We start from the raw sequence: 19,292 nt of genomic DNA on the forward strand, positions 1-19,292 counted from the left end.
TTCTCTTCATAATAGAAAAACTATTGCTAATTCATACTGATGTGTGGGGTCCCTACCGACGTATCTATTACTGGCCATAGGTACTTTGTTACTTTTAATGATTGTCACTCTCGTTCTACAATGATTTATCTTTTAAAACAAAAAAAAAATGAGGTTTTCTAATGTTTTCATGATTTTCATAATATGATTAAAACTCAGTTCAATGCCACTGTGAAGATCCTTCGCATTGACAATGGCACATAGTATATTGATGGTGAATTTCAGAGATACCTCTCTGGACTCGGCATAATACACCAGACCAGTTGCATTGATAAGGCTGCCTAAAATGGAGTTGTTGAAAGGAAGAATCGGCATCTCTCAGAGATAGCCCGTTCCATTATGATTGCTATGAATGTACCTGACCAATATTGAAGTGATGCTATACTCATTGCTTCTTACCTTATGAATAGGATGCCTAGTACGATACTTGGTTTTAAATGTTCTAATGAGATTCTTCAGGGAGCCTCTTCTTTTGTTATTCCTCCAAAGGTCTTTGGATGAGTGTGTTATGCCAGAATCACAGCCCACCAGAGTAAGCTGGCTCCCCGCGGCCTACGCTGCATAGTTTTGGGGTATTCTGCTACTCGAAAGGGTACAAATGTTATCATCCTCCTTCCAGGAAAACCATTGTATCCATGGATGTAATTTTTAATGAGTCTTGCCCTTATTATACACCTCTCCAGGGGGAGAGTAGAGGAGAGGTGTTCTTTCCGACTCTAGATCTTCCTATCACACACCAACACAACTTAAGAGTCCCAGAAGAGTTTCCTGACCAGGGGGAGACTTCGGCCAATATACCTGAGGACTCTAATCCTCCCCCTTAGTTTTCTGAACCATGTGAAGAACCTAGCCAGGGGGAGACCACTCCTATGCAACACACTGTTGGGGTCTTTCAAAACCAGATTGACAAGAATAAGGAGGTGCAGACTTATCAGAGGAAGAATTACAACCGGCTAAAGCAGGTGGAGAAAGGTGATACATTACCACTTCAATCTCCTGCTCCATAATCAGATTTTACTCTTCCCCTTAAGGTATCTTCTTCTGATATTCCTATTACTGTTAGAAAAGGGGTCAGATCTTGTACTCAACATCCCATAGCTAAATATGTTTCTTATAACTCTTTGTCCGACTCCGACCGTGCTTTCATATCTTCTCTGTCATCTGTATCTGTTCCTAAAAGTTGGCAGGAAGCCTACACTGATAAGAGATGGAAGGAAGCTATGGTAGAGGAAATGCAAGCAACGAAGAAAAATGACACTTGGGAGCTAGTTACACTTCCTCCAGGAAAAAAACCAAGTGGGCTGCAAATGGGTATTTGTGGTTAAACAAAATATGGATGGATCAGTCAACAAGTTGAAAGCTAGACTAGTTGCAAAGGGGTTTACCAGACCTATGGGATTGATTATTAGGAGACCTTTGCCCCTGTTGCGAAACTAAACATTGTTAGAGTTCTATTGTCTGTAGCTGTGAACAAAGACTGGAACTTGCACCAACTAAACATAAAGAATGCCTTCTTACATGGGGAGTTAGCAGAAGAAGTCTATATGGAAATCCCACATGGTTTCTCCGATGACAATACTGCAGGGAAAGTTTGTCAGTTGAAGCGGTCAATTTATGGGTTAAAACAGTCTCCTAGATGCTGGTTTGGACGCCTCCTGAAGGCAATGACTTCTATTGGGTACAAGCAAAGCAATACTGATCATACACTACTTCTCAAGAAGTCAGGTACTAACATCACACTTCTCATTGTCTATGTAGACGATATTGTCATCTCTGGGAATGGTGGTGAAGAAATTCAAAAGTTGAAGGACTTTCTTGGCAGAGAGTTTGAAATTAAAGATCTAGGGAAGTTACAGTATTTCTTAGGGATTGAGGTGGCTCGATCAAAGAAAGGTATATTCCTATACCAAAGAAAGTATGTCCTAGATCTATTATTAGAAGTGGGAATGTTGGGGTGTAAAGCAATTGATACCCCTATTGAAGCTGGAGCTGAACTTAAAGAAAAAGAGGGAGAACTAGTGGACAAAGGAAGATACCAAAGGCTGGTAGGGAAGCTTATTTACTTGTCCCACACCAGGCCAGACATCGTTTATGCTGTAGGGATAGTGAGCCAATTCATGCATGATCCATATTTAGCTTATATGAAGGCTGTTACCAGAATACTACAGTATTTGAAGGGAACTCCTGGAAAAGGAATACTTCTGTCACCCACTAATAATTTAAAAGTAGAAGCATAAGCTGATGCAGACTGGGCTGGATCTTTAGACAAGAAGTCAAGTTCAGGTTACTGTACCTTTGTTGGAGGTAATCTAGTTGCTTGGAGAAGTAAGAAACAGAATGTGGTAGCTTTATCTAGAAAGCTGAATATAGAGCTATGGTTCGTGGAGTTTGTGAGCTACTATGGTTGAAAGGCTTGCTGCAAGATATTGGAGTCCAAGTTCCAAATTCTATGATGTTATATTGTGACAACAAGGCTGCTATTAGTATTGCTAATAATCCGGTGCAACATGATCAAACTAAGCACATTGATATTGACAGGTTTTTTGTCAAAGGAAAGTTGGAACAAGGGCTAATCTGCATGCCTTTTGTAAGATCTGGAGACCAAGTAGCAAATGTTTTCACTAAGGGTTTGAAAGAAAGAGATTTCCTTCCTATTGTAGGCAAGTTGGGCATGACTAATATCTATGCCTCAACTTGAGGGGGAGTATTGGATTCTACTAGGAGTTCAATTAGAGTTTGTATAGAAGTTAAATTAGAGTTTGTATTCATGTATTCTATTCCTTGTAATAATGTTCTTTCCACTTAATTATAAATAGAGGGCTTGAGATCATTGATCCATAAGCCATTCTACCAACATAGTGTTTCTCAACATAACTTGACCTACCCTATCCCTCAAGTGGACCCTCACTTGATTCCAAAATAACCTACACTGGGCTGAATACAAGATCATGGTTTATTGGCACCAAGTTGGTCCCTTGCAAATCTAGGACTACATCAATATATCTATAACTGGCTGGTGTATATTCAGGCCATTATAGAAAGGTTCTCCACGAGCCCTAAATATCCACCGTATGGAAGCTTACATGGCACTCAAATTGTTCAATGGCAGCCTCTATTCATCCACTAAATTTCAATAAAAAAGTATTTCTTAAACTGTAATATATAAAGCCTGAGAACTGTTAAAGAGTCAATCTTCACGTCTTTGGTTTAAAAGATAAAATAGAAGGTGGAAGTTCCACTGATGATAATAGGCTATATGGTTGAGAGATGAAATCAGGTTACCTTTCCAGTTTCGTTCCAGTTGGCACAAATAGTTTTAGCATTCAACTTGTTAAGAACAGCATATTCAGGGCGCTAACTCTAAATGGGAAATGGGAGGCAGCCGGGAGTCCCAGGTTGAATTCGCTTGGAGGTACAACTACTATTTGATTTCTACATTGTTTCCTAGTTAAATTCTAATTGTAATACAACCTATATATAGTGGACTAGCTTACTGGAGTTCTCACAATTCATTCTGAGACTCCACAACCAAGTCGTGGCTTCTCTCCTTCTCCTTCATTGTTTCACTCTAAATTACACAACTGACTGATTAGATATAACTTTCATTAATCAGGTCCAATAAGTAGGACAATATGTTAATCACCATGAACAAATAGCTAATAAATAGAAAAAGATTTTGAGATTACCAGGTACATTTGAAGTATCAACCGTCTGTACATTAGGTGGTGGTGCTGCTGGAGTTGTCGCTGGTTGTACCTGAGCTAGCTGTGCAGCATCAGATGGTTGCATCGGAGCCACTCCAGGCCTCGAAGGAAACCCTGAATCATTCGCTGGGGTAAAGCCCCCAGGTGGGTGTGCAGGTGTCATAAATTGAGGAGGCATTTTGTGGTCAGGAACAGGGCCCACTTGAGATGGAACGGAACCCAGAGAGCCAGCTCCAGGTATCCCAGGTTGATAAGGGGGGTTATTAAGCCCCAGAGGCATTCCAGGTATTGCAGGTGGATATGTGGGGTTAGTAACACCCTGAAGTGAGAAAAGAAGAGTTTTTAGCATTCAAAATTTTTATTTTGAAAAAAGCAAAAGCCTAAAAGTAGTGAATTTGGCCATGAAGACAGGAATACAGACAGCAAATAGCTGAGAACCCAATGTAGGAGTCTGGTATTGCTCATTTCTCAGCAGTGGAGGAGCTGCAGGAATGAATGGCCTTGCTGTGGTCTGAATAGTGACAGGAGATGGAGCATAATTTGCCTAAATAAAAGCAAAAAGACACTACGCAATAAGTAAAAAGAAAATCCCATCAGAGAGAAGAATATCAGCACTCAACACTATTCTTGTGCAGGAAGGAAAAAATAACCGAACGAAACAAAAGGTCAAATTTTAAGGAAAAATATTGCTGTTGTACCACTAAAATAATGTAGAATTATTACATACATTAATATCCCTTAACTTCAAAGCAACAGTCAATAACAAAAGATGGACTACCAGCAGTTCCAGTGATTCTTCCTTGAGTTATCCATCAAGGAAAAAATAGTTTAAAAGCAACTAAAGTTGAGTTTCTTTTCCAAAGTCTTGGCAATTTATGACTCATAGTCAGTATTCTCAAGTGCAACCAGTATTACCTCAAAGCAAACAGAAGTAATGAAGAACCATGCACATGCTTTTTCACCTAATCCTTTTGGTTCATGCCAGACAAAGCACATGGTCTAGGTATTACTGCTCAGTGAAAACCAGATTCATGGTAGGTTTAATTAGGGGTGTCAATTTTCAACCCAAACTGTTAAAACCGGACCGAACCAGCCTGTTATAGCCCGAACCGGCCCGAACCGATCCTTAATGGGCCGTAATTGGGCTGAGGGTCCTCAGCCCGAACGGTTTCGGGCTGGCCCGGCCCAGCCCATGTGCAGCCCGTCAGCCCGTTAGTCTTTTACATAAATAAAATTAAAATATTAAATGTAATTTTTTTTGTATTGTTTAAATGTAATTAATGATCCATGAATTTCGGTGTTTGAGACGTTGAGAATCGAGTTTGAGTAGTTGAGAGTTGTTAATACGTTTAACGGTTTAAGTTTTAAGTTTTAAGTTTTAACTTTTTAATTTTCAAATTTCATTTAGCTTTATTATTTTAAAATTTAAAAGTCTTAATTGATAACTCTTGACTCTTAAGTCTTAATCTTAATTGTTAACTTTGAATTTTCAAATTTCATTTAGTTTTATTATTTTAAAATATAAAAGTCTTAATTGATAACCTTAACCTTAACCTTAATCGTTAACTTTTAATTTTCAAATTTCATTTAGTTTTATTATTTTAAAATTTAAAAGTCTTAATTGACAACTCTTAACTCTTAAGTCTTTACCAAAAAAAAAAAACTCTTAAGTGGTTTGGATCAAGCTAATGTCATCACTTGTCGTTGGATCTACTTGGAGTCTTCATCCTCTATCTTTTGTAGTTTTGTGTGTGAGAAACTAAGATTTGGAGTTGAGGAAAAAATTAAATTAAATTTCAATATTGATTTTTAATTTAGTCCAAACCATTAGTCAAACCGAATCCAAACCATTAGGCCAAACCATTAGTCAACCCGAACCCAAACCGCACCAAACCGAAACCGCACCGAAACCGTTATCTTTTAAATGGGCTGGTTTGGGCTGGGGGTTTTTCAGCCCGAAACCGTTAGGCCCGGCCCGAAACCGCTCCAAACCGCACCGTTGACACCCCTAGGTTTAATTAGTAGTTTCTATTTGTTAAAATTTAGTCACTAATTTGAGTACTTGATAGTGCCAAGGCAACCACTATTGTGCGTGGGTTTTCTTGTTTTTTTCTTCCCCCCGTTTCCTTCAAGACGTTAACCCAAGCTTACATATATTAGAACCTTTGCAGATCCAATGCAGCATCATGTCCAATTAAAACCAGCAAGCTGGCAAAACTAGGTCCTCTTGTCCAGGAATTTGATCAGTCAACTTGGACTGCTGCAGTAGGAGTGTAGGACTAAACATGAAGAGAAGGGGAAAAATCATTGTTAGCATGATCACTGCCACAGTCCATAGTTTGCCTTGATGGAATCCACATAGAAGATTTTGGTGGGACCCACATGCAACATTTGACTGCAGTTAAGTTACAGACTTTGAAGCGTTAGTAGTTCGCATAATTATTTAGTTTCCAATGTGCATTGTTGGTTGATTTGTAAAGCCTAGCTTCTAAATTCAATTTGACTTCTAATTTAGATAGTTCCTGTTTTAGTCCCCTATGGAAATGTTGAGAAGCTGCATTCTGATACTAGTTTGAAATTGTATCGAATTTTGAAATTAGTAGTTTCTATTCCTTGTAAAGCTTTGTCCAAGCTACAAATAGGCCTTTTAATTGCAATAGAAGATGAGAATTTGGAAAAGAATGAAAATGCATGTAACAACTGAGTAGCTGTGATAGCCCATCCCTTATCCCCTTTCTTCTTTTCTCTTCTCTTTTCCTTCTCTTGAACCGGATTTCCCTTCAGTGTTGTGTTTGTGACTGCGATTGCAAGCACGTGCTGCTGTTTCTTCCAATAGAATCAAGTTCCTGCTGCTACTGTGAAGAGAGCTCAAATATTGTTGTAGATTCTTCATCCATTGACTACTGGATGTCTGCTGCTGATTCCCAGTCAAGTAGGCCTTTCCACTGTCTTGTGAGTTACTTGGCTCCCACCATCCATTCATAAACCTGCTAGGCTATTAAGACTGTCATCCCATCCCAGCTCCTCCATTCAATCCACCAATTCACTCCATTTACCTGATGCATTGCCTACAACCACCTACTCTCTATTTTTGTCCACCTTCATAACCATCTTCCAGCCATCAGAACTTAACCAAACTTCAAATACAGCCTGATCATCACTAGACCACCATTCTATCAAATTTTGGGTGCATTTATTGACCTGTTGGTCTGCAGAATCCTAGTTACTAATGTGGGAGTTGCTGCCTTATATCTTGTTTGATTCAGCTGAAAATATTGAACATTTCAGCATTTTGAATTTCATCATACAAGCATTATTCGATCAGAACTTGAATCCATTCTACTGACTGGTTAGGTATCTATTTACTAAATTAAATTCTGAATTGCTTCTAGTTTAGAACTTGAATCAAATCTAGGACAGCTACCCTTGGGTTTGCAGTCTTACATTAAAAGGCTTTGATGCCTATAAACCAGAATTTGATTATGAGAAAGGCTTAGCTTTTTGTGGCCGAGTTGCTGTGAGATGCCACTGTAGTTAGTGAAAAACTGACCAAGCCATAGTTGAGAGAACTCGGTGATCTCCCCTATTCTTTCCCTCCTCTCTAATCACACTGGTTTCTTAACCACTATAACTGACCTCTTGGTTGACTGCTGTAGCAACTTGGCCCCATTGCAGGACACTTTTTGCTGGTCTACCCTTATTTGCTGCTGGATTTTCTACACTTATGAGATATTCTTCAGCAATTTACAAGAAGAATTCATTGAAGAAGCTGTAGTTAGTAGGAATTGCTTCAAATGGAAATTTTGAAGAAGAAAAAGAGTTGTGCAAAAATAATAATACACTAGAAAATAAAATATTTGGATGAGGAACTTTGCAAAGTGTCATTGCTATGATGAAGGCCGCTATGCACCTCAGTGTCCTATAAAAGGATTAAGATGAATTAATTTCAGAATATAAGACTTTCCTATTAGAACAGGTTGTTCAAAAGGATCTCCTGTTCTTCATCGAATATTTTGCTTTTTTCTGGATACTCGGGTTCAAATACCCATGGATTCGCTGTCTTCTTACTTGCTTTATCAAGTGCAAGAAAAATTATTAAAAATATCAAGGAACAAGACTTAGAGATCTTATTCGGACATTAAATCTCTGATGTTTTTTTTTGGTATAATTAAATCTCTAATGTTGAAGGCATTATTTATGAAAACAAATCTGAAGCAGAAAGTTCAGATGACAGTGACAATTGAGGGATTGCTCAGCTATAGTAGGATGGTGATTGACATTAGTTTCATGAGCATCTAATTCTGGTTTGGAAGTTCTGGTTAATCTGGCCTTTGTTCAGTGTACGATATAGTTCTGTTTATATAGTTCTACCATAGGGACATTTTGTAGTTATTTTTTGCACAACTTAGGAACCAAATACTTTTGTCATTCAGAAAAAGGGTAAGCATGTGATAATTAAGTAGACTGGACTCGTCAGAAATAAAACTCAGCAAGATAATCCTTACAGCCCAACAATGACAAATACCTGAGGAGATTGAGGTGCTTGTGATGGGAGAAAGATCTGGGGTGATGATGAAGGTTGGTAAGGGGTAGGAGCTGCATATCCTCCCCCATATGAAGTGCCAAAAGGCTGTTGATAGTTTTCACCGTAAGTGCTACCAGGAATGCCTTGCTGCAATTGCGACTGAGGTATTCCCTGTGAAGAAGGAAAATGAAACAATGGGAAGTCTTACAACCAGACACCTTGCACCAAGGAAGTGCATCCTTTGCCACGACTTCTCTTCAACAACATATCAACATTAAAAACAGTATCATCAGCAGGAAAATTAAAAAAAAAAAAACCTGGTAATATTGTTGAGATCCATCAACTGCTCCAAAACCAGATTGATCAGTGGAATACACAGGTTCAGATTGCACTTGAGAATTGTCAGAGGGCAAACTTCTACGAACTTCACTCTCTACAACATAATTTAAAAAAAAAAATCATAAAACGAAGGATGTTGGTGATACAGGCATTAGGTTAGTTGGGAATTTCAAAGTGGTTCTATGAACTGAATATTTCCTTATGTTAAACTGGAGTCTAACATAAGTATAGCAAATTTTTTTAACAGTTCAAATTTATATGACCACTAAGTCTCAGCCATGTAAACTTGGCTAATACAGATCAGCCAAAGGGAATGAGTACATCAACAGATGGTATGTAATAATAATATAAAACCAAAACATTATTGGCATCAGTTAAAGAAAAGAACAGATGGTATTTTCACTAACAACACATTCACTTTGTAGCATACTAGCATGATCATGCTTGGTGCTGCGTCAAAATAATCAGCCATAAGCATAAATAGCAGGAAATGAAGAAAATAAAACTTTTAGGATAACAAACATGCAAAGATATATATACCTTGAAAAAATCATTGCCAACAAAGTTCTCACTTTCAAAACATTTACTCAGTTTGAACCTTTGCATCTCATCTCCAAGTCTCTCTAGATAAATGAGTTTTCCTTTCGATCCACCCGGGACATTTTTCATAGAAGTAGTCATCCCATTCCACATCTTATCAGCGTCTCACTCACATTCACACTTTCCATGTTTGACTACTTCGTTAGTAAATATCTCAAAATATTCTTTTCTTTTAGCTCCACCCCTTATCGTAGGCATGGTACAAAATTCGGTCGAAATGTGCGAAATTTCGGATTTTGGAAAATGCGAAACAAATCTCATGAGGACTGAAAAAAAGTCCTCAGTTTCGTCGAAACTTGTCGAAACCTCAAAACCTGTCGAAACTTGGTTCAACCCAATTGGACCAGCTGGTTCATGAGAAAAAAATTCCCAAATTTCGTGGAAACCTGGGAAATTTCGTGGAAACTTGGGACTTTTTCCTGTAAAATTTGTAGCTTTTCCAAATTTTCAATTTTTTTGTTTATTTCATGTTTCCTCAAATACCACAACAAATACCCCCTCCATCAGGACTTCCCTATCCAAAGTGTGTATTCCCTCAGGCTGGTTATCTTAAGCATGTTGATGACCAGACTCATAAAGTTACAGTTGTTGATTACCTTGACAACCATAGGCATAAAATGTCATGGGATGTCTATGTTCGTTGGTTGGAGGAGACAATGTTACAGGCATAGTACTACTCAGCTCACAGGATAAAACCACTCTTGGCACTCCTCTTAGCACTAAGTTGTATTTTCCTTTTATTGTCAACTATTTTAAAGTTAGAAATTATATATTGAATGTTATGAGCTTAAGTAGTTAAGTTTATGATGTACTTTTCGGACAACTCTACATTGATGTTATGTACATTGAATGACATAATACATTGATTTTTTAGCAAAATACAACCAATGTGTTCTTTATACTCTAATTAGCTTAAATACAGAATCCCACCCCAAAATACTCTCTAAAACTTGTCGAAATTTGTACGGAAAAGTCCTCGGTTTCCTCGAAATTTCCCAAGTTTCCACCAAAGTTTCCCATTTTCACCCGGTCGAAACTTGAGTTTCCCTCAAATTTTTTACCATGATCGTAGGGCAAATAAGCTGAACTTTTTTATATTTCACTAAGACTTAGCTAGAAACTGTAGTAACTAACTAATATGCTCCTCTGCCCCCCTCCTCTGCTAACAGTTATATCAATGTCTGATCAGCAGGAGTAACTATGTCTTCTCCGGCACTGCCTTCCCCCCCGCCCTCTCCCATCCACCCCCCACATCTCCGCCCTCCTCTGCCCCCCTGCTTCCCCCTCCTAAACCTTGGAACTGTTCACAAAGCCTACCCTCCCTGTTGACAATCTCAACCTCTCTTTCATCCCACCTTCATCCATCAATAACCAAACCCCTCTCGCACACTGCCCCTCTGCTTCTACTGAATCTAGTATTAACCGATGGAAATCGGCCATCATTGGCCAATTTCTTGGCCTCTTAACATCGTTAAGTCCTCCCTTTCCAAACAATGGAATGCAAGCGGGCTTATGGACACCTACCTGCTTGAAGCGGGAATCTTTCTTTTCAAATTTTCGTCTCTAGACTATCATTCTCGAGCTTTGGAGGGATCACCATGGTTTGTTGGAAAGTCCCAGATCTTCATCAAGCCTTGGTCCCCCTCCTCTCCTCTCCGCAGGGTCGACTTCAACTCCCTTCCCTTGTGGATTAATCTCCCTGGACTGCCGCTCGAATTTTGGAATTCCAACTGCCTCAGCCGTATCGGATCTACTTTGGGGAAGCCCTTGCGTACCGATGCTAAAACCATCAGAATGGAAAGACTCTCTTACGATGCATTTGCGTGGACTTCCCTGCCGCCAAACACCTTCCGGCGTCTGTTTCCATCGCTGACGACAATGGCTTGAATTACGAACAAACCATCGTATATGACTGGGTGCCTCTACGATGTGATCGTTGCTCCTCTTTCGGTCACGAAGATATCTCCTGCTCATCAACTGTTTTTACTTCAGCCATCTCGGACCCTCAAAAGCATATCTCAGAGCCTCAAAATTTTCTGCAACTCTGCCTCACAATGCAGACTCTTTGGTAAAGAAGATGGCCCTAATCCCTAAAGTTCCCTTGAAGACGATCGATCTCCTTAAAAAAATTACTGCTGACATGAATCTAACTGATTCTTCCAGCTGCCGCCGCCAAATCAAGAATTGGAGCCTTAAATCCCTCTCCGATCATTATCGATCAAGATCTTGAAGACTCCATTGCTGCTGACCTAGATGTTATAGATGATGTTGTTGATCAAGATCAAGAAAGATCGATTGCCATCACTGCCAATCAAGGCTCTACAGAAGTTGCCGCTGCCACCGTTACTTGTAAATTTTTGCCCCCCGATGGTGGTTCTTGATTGCCGCCAGTAGCCCACACTTATCGGAGAAGAAATCGGAAAGTGACCTCTCCTTGCACATCGATCCAGATCGTGATTCCCTCCGAGAATTTTTGCCAGCTCGCTATAGTCGATGCTTCTACTACCACTGTCGAAGCCAGGACTGCAGCGCCTTTCTCTCCTTCTGAAAATTTTCTCTCCTTTAACCAATCCCTTAAGAAGTTGTCGATGCTCTCTCTTGACCCTCGAGATCTACCCTCCCTCTTCGGTGAAAACTTTTCCTCTGATCTCTCTGATTTCCCTTCACCGCCTCTGCATATCCCCTCTTTGGTAAACGGCTTACCTTGCCCTCTTTCTAATCTCAGATCCTCTTCTCTCAACCTTATCCTTGATCAAAATGTCCTCCCCATTTTACCCCCTCCTAGTTGTTCCATCTTGGGCCCTTCACCCCTTGGACCCAACCTTATTAGCCCATGCCCCTCTCCTCACTCTTTGCCCCATGGGCCTATTCTAATAAACCCTTCGGCCCATTCTTCCTATCTCCTCACTCATTCCTCCTCTCACCCCTCATCCTCCGACACCCCTTCCCTATCTTCAGCCATAGATTTAAACCCCTTTGAGCGCGCTATTGTGTCTCCTACCCCCCTCCAAGCGCACAATCTTGACTGTGCTAGGTGTAGAAAAAGTAACCGTCCTATTAAAGGGCACAACCATTACAGTGACGACTTCTTGATTGAGCCCAAGTCTTCAAAGAGAAAGAAGGAAAATAAAAAATCCGCAAAATGGTTTCTGTTAGAAAACAAGCTTTAAACAATCAAAATAGCAATTGAACTTGAACAGAGAAAAGAGAGAAGAAGAAGAAGAGAAGAGAGATGAAGAACCAGTAGAAAAGACCTGTGATTCTTAGCTAAAGAGTCTAGAATCACAGAGCACTTTTATTTATAGCTTCTAATGAATCTAATACAACTTGAGAGACAAGTAATAATTGTCCTCTAGAAGAAGGAAACAAAATATTACAGCTTTAGTAACTTCCTGACTCCTAAAATAGAAAGTTCTGAAAATAGGAACTACCACCAAAATAGAAACTATGCTTTCTAAAAACTCCCAAAACTTATGTAGCAAGATTCCCACATTAGAAATAGAAAATATAATCAAAACAATAGCATAATATTGTTCACGTGAACAGTAACGTGAAAAGTAAAAGCTGTTTTTACTGTTCGCGTGAACAGTAAAACTCCCAAATTTACGTATACTTCAACACTCCCCCTCAAGCTGGAGCATACAAATCTCTCATGCCCAGTTTGCAACAGATAGACTGAAAACTTGGTCTGAATAGAGCTTTGGTGAACAAATCAGCTAGTTGGTCAGTAGAGCTCACAAAAAAAGTTGTTATAAGCTTCTTCTTCACTGCATCACGCACAAAGTGACAATCTACCTCTATATGCTTTGTTTTCTCATAGAACACTGGATTACTAGCAATGTAAGTGGATGCCTGATTATCACAAAATATTTTCATAGGGGCAGAAACTGGAAATCCTATTTCCTCTAACAATGAACGGAGCCACATCAATTCAGTAGCGGTGTGGGCCATTGCCCTATACTCAGCTTCAGCACTAGATTGAGCAATGGTGGACTGTTTCTTACTCTTCCAAGTCACAAGATTTCCACCAAGAAAAGTACAATAACCTGTGGTTGACCGGCAATGACGGATCCAGCCCAATCTGCATCAGAAAAGGCAACCAAGTCCATACTCCGATTTGGTCGATAGATGAGCCCTTTTTCGGGCGCACTCTTGAGGTACCGAAGCACTCTCATCGCTGCATCCCAATGAGCCTTCCTAGGAGACTACATAAACTGACTCAACACACCAACAGAATAAGAAATATCAGGACGAGTAACAGTAAGATAAATAAGTTTCCCAATAAGACTCCTGTAACGATGGACATCATCTAACACGTCACCATCATCACGTCCTAACTTCAACTGAGGATCCATGGGAATGTCGCTAGGTTTAGAAGCAAGCATGCCAGTCTCAGTAAAAAGATCTAACACATACTTTCTTTATAACAAACTTACTCCTTTTTTACTACGGATCACTTCAATCCCCAAGAAATATTATAGATCACCTAAATCTTTGGTTTGGAAAGATTTTTGTAAGTGTGCCTTAATTGTATGGATTGCATCAACATCATTGCCTGAAAGGACAATATCATCAACATAAACTGTCATGATGACAACACAATCACCCTGCCGTCTAACAAACATAGAGTGATCAAAATAACACTGTACAAAACCAAAAGACTCCACAATCTTGCTAAATTTCTCAAACCAAGCCCGTGGAGACTGTTTGAGTCCATAAATCACTTTATGAAGCCTGCAAACACAAACACTGTCCTCCCCCTGAGCAACATACCCTGGAGGTTGCTCCATGTAAACTTCTTCATGAAATCACCATATAAGAATGCATTTTTTAGGTCAAGCTGAAAAAGAGTCCAATCATAATTCACAGCCAAAGATATCAAGACACGGACATAATTAAGTCTTGCCACCGGAGAAAAAGTCTCAAAATAATCAACACCACATGTTTGTGTATAGCCCTTAGCCACCAAGAGGGCCTTAAGCCTTTCAACCATACCATCAGAACGGTACTTAATAGTATACACCCACCGACAGCGGATCACATCGTTCCCAGGAGGCAAGTTGACCAAAGACCATATATGACGAGAATGTAAAGCATCCATTTCCACATTCATAGCGGCTTTCCAGCCTAGGAATTTTAAGAGCTTCGGTATGATGGGTTGGAATATGAACGGCAGACATAGACAAAGCAAGGCAACAAAAGCTAAGAGGGAGATAAGAGGTAGAAACAAAATTGAAAACAAGATAAACAATGTTAAAGTGTAAAGTGCAAGTACGAGTACCTTTCCTTAAAACAATTGGTAAGTCATCTGAAGGCAGAGTGGGATCTCCATTAGAAGAATCCGCCGGTGGAGAGGATGAAGAAGGAACATCCGTAAGGCCAGCTTCAGGCTCCACTAAAGGAAAGCCACTAATATTTGTAGGAGGAACTCTACTATCCACAATATGTTCTGGCAACTTATGTCTTCGCTGATAAACCAGTAGAGGAACATTGCTAGTGGAAGGAACTAAAGAGGGAATAGGAGGAGTATCATCCAAAACACATTTTCAACAGACACAGATTGACTTAGATAATAAGGAGTGTCTTCAAAAAAGGTCACATCCGCACTTGTAAATTGTTTGCGAAGAACCGGATCATAACAACGAAAACCTTTTTGAGTGCGTGAGTACCCAAGAAAATACACTTAATAGAACGGGGGGAAAGTTTATCCAAAGGATGTGGCATGTGAACAAAACACACAACCAAAAATTTTGGGTGGAACTGAAAACGGTTCTTTATTGGGAAAAACAATTGAAAAAGGAGATTTTTCAGAAAGCAAAGGCATAGGCATGCGGTTAATTAAATGACCAGCAGTCAAAATTGCATCACACCAGTAACTCTTTGGAACATTCATTTGAATCAAAATAGCGCGTGCAACCTCCAAGAGGTGACGATTTTTGCATTCAACCACTCCATTTTGTTGGGGAGTGAATGAACAACTGGTTTGATGAATCATTCCAAGAGAATCACACAAGTTAGATATATCATATTGCACATATTCTAAAGCATTATCAGACCGAAAAATTTTAATAGGAAGAGAAAATTGAGTCCGAATTTCATGAATAAAACTTTTAAATGTAGTTAAGAACTCTGTCCGATCCTTTAAAAGATACAACCATGTAAGACAGGAGAAATCGTCCACAAAAGTAACAAAATATCAAAAAACATGCCTATTACTAATTCTACAAGGGCCCCAAATATCGGAATGAACAAGAGAAAATAAGGACTCACTACGAGAGATAGAGCATGGAGGATAGGTGGCACGATGATGCTTCCCTAACTCACACGCTTCACAATTTAATCTAGACACTGATTTAAAAGAAGGAAATAAAATTTTTAATCTAGGTAAAGACAGATGGCCTAAACGATACGTGCCACTGGAGAGCATCTACACAATCATCAAAAAGAGCCGCAATAGGGGTAGCATAGTCCAGATAGTAGAGTCCGTTCCTTTCACACTCTCCACCAATCGTCTTCCTCGTGTGAAGGTCCTGGAAAACACAATAGGTGGGAGTAAAAGTCACAGAGCAGTTTAGTGCTTTAGTTAACTGACTAACAGATAATAAGTTAAAAGGAAAGTTAGCAACATGAAGTACGGATGATAAAGTAAGAGAAGGTGTAGGAGAAACACTTCCAGAGCCTAGAATAGGTGTGGAAGTCCCATTAGCTATGACAACAGAATTTTTAGTGGTAGATTTAGAAAAAGAGCTAAAAAGTGATGACTTACCAGTCATATGGGAGGAGGCCCCTGAATCGATGATCCAAGGGGTGGGAGTAGAAGTGAGAAGTCTTGTGTTACTGCGTGAGAAAGTGTGGCAGCAGAAGTACTAGTGGATGTGGAAGCGCCAGTTTTAATATTTTGCAATCGGCGAAGGATTTGGCTTACATCATCTTTTAGAGTCTTAGACAAGTCCCTTGAAAAAGATCCAGAACCACTATCGTTGTTTGCTACAGTATCAGTACCACCATCAGAAATGGCATGATTGGCAAGGTGCTTGGCCCACTCTGGTTTTCCATGTTTGGCCCAACAAGCTTCCACTAAGTGCCCTGTTTTACCGCAATGAGTACAAAGTCGAGATGTCTTATCAAACACTTGAACACCACAACCTCCAAAAGACTTACTAACTCCCCCTAAACCACAACCACGTCCCCTTCCATAAGAGGTAGTGAAGGCTGAATTTTCTCCTTTAGGACTTTTTTTTGGAAAACTCCCTTCAGGCAAGGCAATACGTTGAAGTCTAGAATATGCTTCACTAAGATTAGGGACATGCTCACCAGCAAGAAGATGTCCTTTGACAAATTTCAATTCAGGGTTCAATCCTGCAAGAAACTTAAACACAAAAAATTCATTCCGTTGGGCCTTAAGCTTCTCTATATCAGTGGTGAGAGGTTGAAAGACATTCAACTCCTCCATCATGCCTTTAAAGGAGTTGTAATAATTCTGAAGAGACTTGTCAGCTTGCTGAAATTGAAATAGCTTTTCATAAATACTAAAAATCCGAGTCATATTTTTAGCTTGGGAATAAGTCTCTTGCAAATCATCCCATATTCCCTTTGCAGTCTTATGGAACATAACATTCGCTGCAATATCAGGTTCCATACTATTCCAAATCCAAATTTTGATGATTGCATCATTTTGGATCCAACTAAAATAAGATTTGTCAGTCTCAGCAGGAGGTTCATCCTCAATGAACTTAAGCTTACCTTTTGCAAGTATGTACACCCGAACCGCTTGTGACCACAACAAGTAATTAGAACTACCTTTAAGCTTGATAGATGTAATTTGAACGTTTACATGATCTCCTTGAGATCCTTTTGATTCAGCCGTACTCATGATTGAGTCACGTGTAAGTGAAGACATTAAACTGAGGTAGATATCACTCAAATCAGTTTTCCAAAACTTGAAGTAGAAAGAACACAAAAAAAATTCTGCAACCTTAAGACAGAATAGGAGAAAAAAAAGAGGTAACAAAGGTATTCAAGTTCTGGAACGTATAAGAGTAAGGTAATAGGTAGAGAAGATCAGTTCACATGAATATCAGATCTAATAGTCCATAATATACAGCATTAGGTGGCTGCACACCAAGGAAACAGAAGAAAAAAAAAGAATTTCAGAAGAGAATATTGAGAACAACACTATTTTGATTCAAAAAAGCTCTGATGCCATGTTAGAAAACAAGCTTTAAACAATCAAAATAGCAATTGAACTTGAACAGAGAAAAGAGAGAGAAGAAGAAGAAGAGAAGAGAGATGAAGAACCAGTAGAAAAGACTTGTGATTCTTAGCTAAAGAGTCTAGAATCTAGAATCACAGAGCACTTTTATTTATAGCTTCTAATGAATCTAATACAACTTGAGAGACAACTAATAATTGTCCTCTAGAAGAAGGAAACAAAATATTACAGCTTTAGTAACTTTCTGATTCCTAAAATAGAAAATTCTGAAAATAGGAACTACCACCAAAATAGAAACTATGCTTTCTAAAAACTCCCAAAACTTATGTAGCAAGATTCCCACATTAGAAATAGAAAATATAATCAAAACAATAGCATAATACTGTTCACGTAAACAGTAAAAGCTGTTTTTACTGTTCACATGAACAGTAAAATCACTGTTCACGTGAACAGTAAAACTCCCAAATTTACATATACTTCAACAGTTTCCTATTGGTCTCTGTCTGGACCTTGTCTTTTGGCTATGTTGTAGTTGCTATGTCTGTTCGCTTTAGCTTCGCATTTTTTCGCTTCGTTGTATGTTCACTTTTTCGTTTTTAATGAATTTATTTATTCATCCAAAAAAAAAAAGAAATAGAAACCTTACAAGAGGCCCCAAAACCACATATAAAGCTTAATACAGGTCAACATTTTGCTTACCAGATACTTGTGAACAGAAACATACGTGTGAAGAAGTTTCTAAAAAATATATATAAACAACAAAGAATCAAAAGAATATTCACCTTCCACAGAGAGAGCTATACGATCCCGTAGAATAGCAAGCTCATGAGATGAATCTGCGGACCCTAGAAGTTTTAAATATTCCATTGCTGTTGGTAGAAGCCCTTGACTTGCTAGGAGCTCAGCATAGTTCTCCACAAGCTTGGACAAAGATGGACTAAATCGCTTCTGTCCGGTCGCCAAAGCAAGGACAATAGTCTTTTCCATTAAATCCTACCCAAATATATAAAAGATGTCAATCTTCAACCTGAATTTAAAATAGTAGAGGTAAAATATTTTTAGGGGAACTGCTGACTACTACATCCACCTGGAGAAGGTCAACATAAGGTCGCTCTTCATGCTCAGCCTTCAAATTTCTTGACCAAATTTCCACTGTTTTATCTATATTTCCAGCACAGATATAGCATAGAGTTGCAGCTAAAGTGTTTCCTGAAAGCAGTAGTCTTGAAGCAAGAGCATCGCAGAGAAGAGTCCAATCCTCCCCCTGTGCAAACTGTAAAAGGCAATGGTAAATGGGATACTATCATGGAAAAGTACACTATTATTGGATGCAGAAATATGTTATTTCTAGAGGGCAAATAAAAGATCAATTAGTTGAAATGCACCAACAGAAGGTGAATACCATATTGAATTTAGAATTTGGGTCCCTCATTTCACTGTAAGGGATCTTTTCCCTTGGTTTCATCATCTACATCTAAAGGCACTAGAGAACAGGGCGATATAGAGTAGAGGAATTGTTTCAGATGGTTCATCATTACAGTATTGGCACTAGGGAAGTTTAAATGTGATAAACATCATGTGCTGAATAGAAAATAACCAGACTGTTGACCAAAATTTCATAAATTAAACATAATGGTGAAAGTAAAAGCAGTTCAATAACTTACAGTGCAAAGAAGAGCAAGTGTTTCTTTCCAAGTAGTCAATGGCCGAGTATTCACAAGCATCTTTAGGTCATTGCTCGCCATTGCAGACACAACCTACAGAAAGATAGAACCATCTCAGTTTAACACAAAAAATAAAAAGGGAACAATATCATAGTTGTTATCGAATCTACTAGGCAAGCAAGGTAGCCGACTGCTTTTCTTTACTCTTT

The 19,292-nt window shown here is 39.1% G+C and overlaps 1 protein-coding gene across 3 annotated transcripts in view; it reads right to left on the reverse strand.

Moving 5' to 3' along the window:
- LOC149008353 (protein transport protein SEC31 homolog B-like) overlaps positions 1-19,292 on the reverse strand; it is a 41,921-nt gene that overhangs the window by 11,974 nt on the left and 10,655 nt on the right. For all 3 annotated transcript variants that reach the window (XM_089165620.1, XM_089165621.1, XM_089165619.1), the window contains exons 14-20: positions 19,084-19,176; positions 18,507-18,692; positions 18,202-18,412; positions 8,586-8,701; positions 8,269-8,439; positions 4,165-4,287; positions 3,726-4,062 (exon numbers count right to left, since the gene is read on the reverse strand). In XM_089165620.1, coding sequence (XP_089021746.1) covers positions 3,726-4,062; positions 4,165-4,287; positions 8,269-8,439; positions 8,586-8,701; positions 18,202-18,412; positions 18,507-18,692; positions 19,084-19,176 — 1,237 coding nt within the window. The remainder of the gene's footprint in view (positions 1-3,725; positions 4,063-4,164; positions 4,288-8,268; positions 8,440-8,585; positions 8,702-18,201; positions 18,413-18,506; positions 18,693-19,083; positions 19,177-19,292) is intronic.

This window comes from Hakea prostrata, chromosome 8 (assembly GCF_041222555.1).
Source record: "Hakea prostrata isolate BN-2017 chromosome 8, UWA_Hpros_2, whole genome shotgun sequence".
NCBI lineage: Eukaryota > Viridiplantae > Streptophyta > Magnoliopsida > Proteales > Proteaceae > Hakea > Hakea prostrata.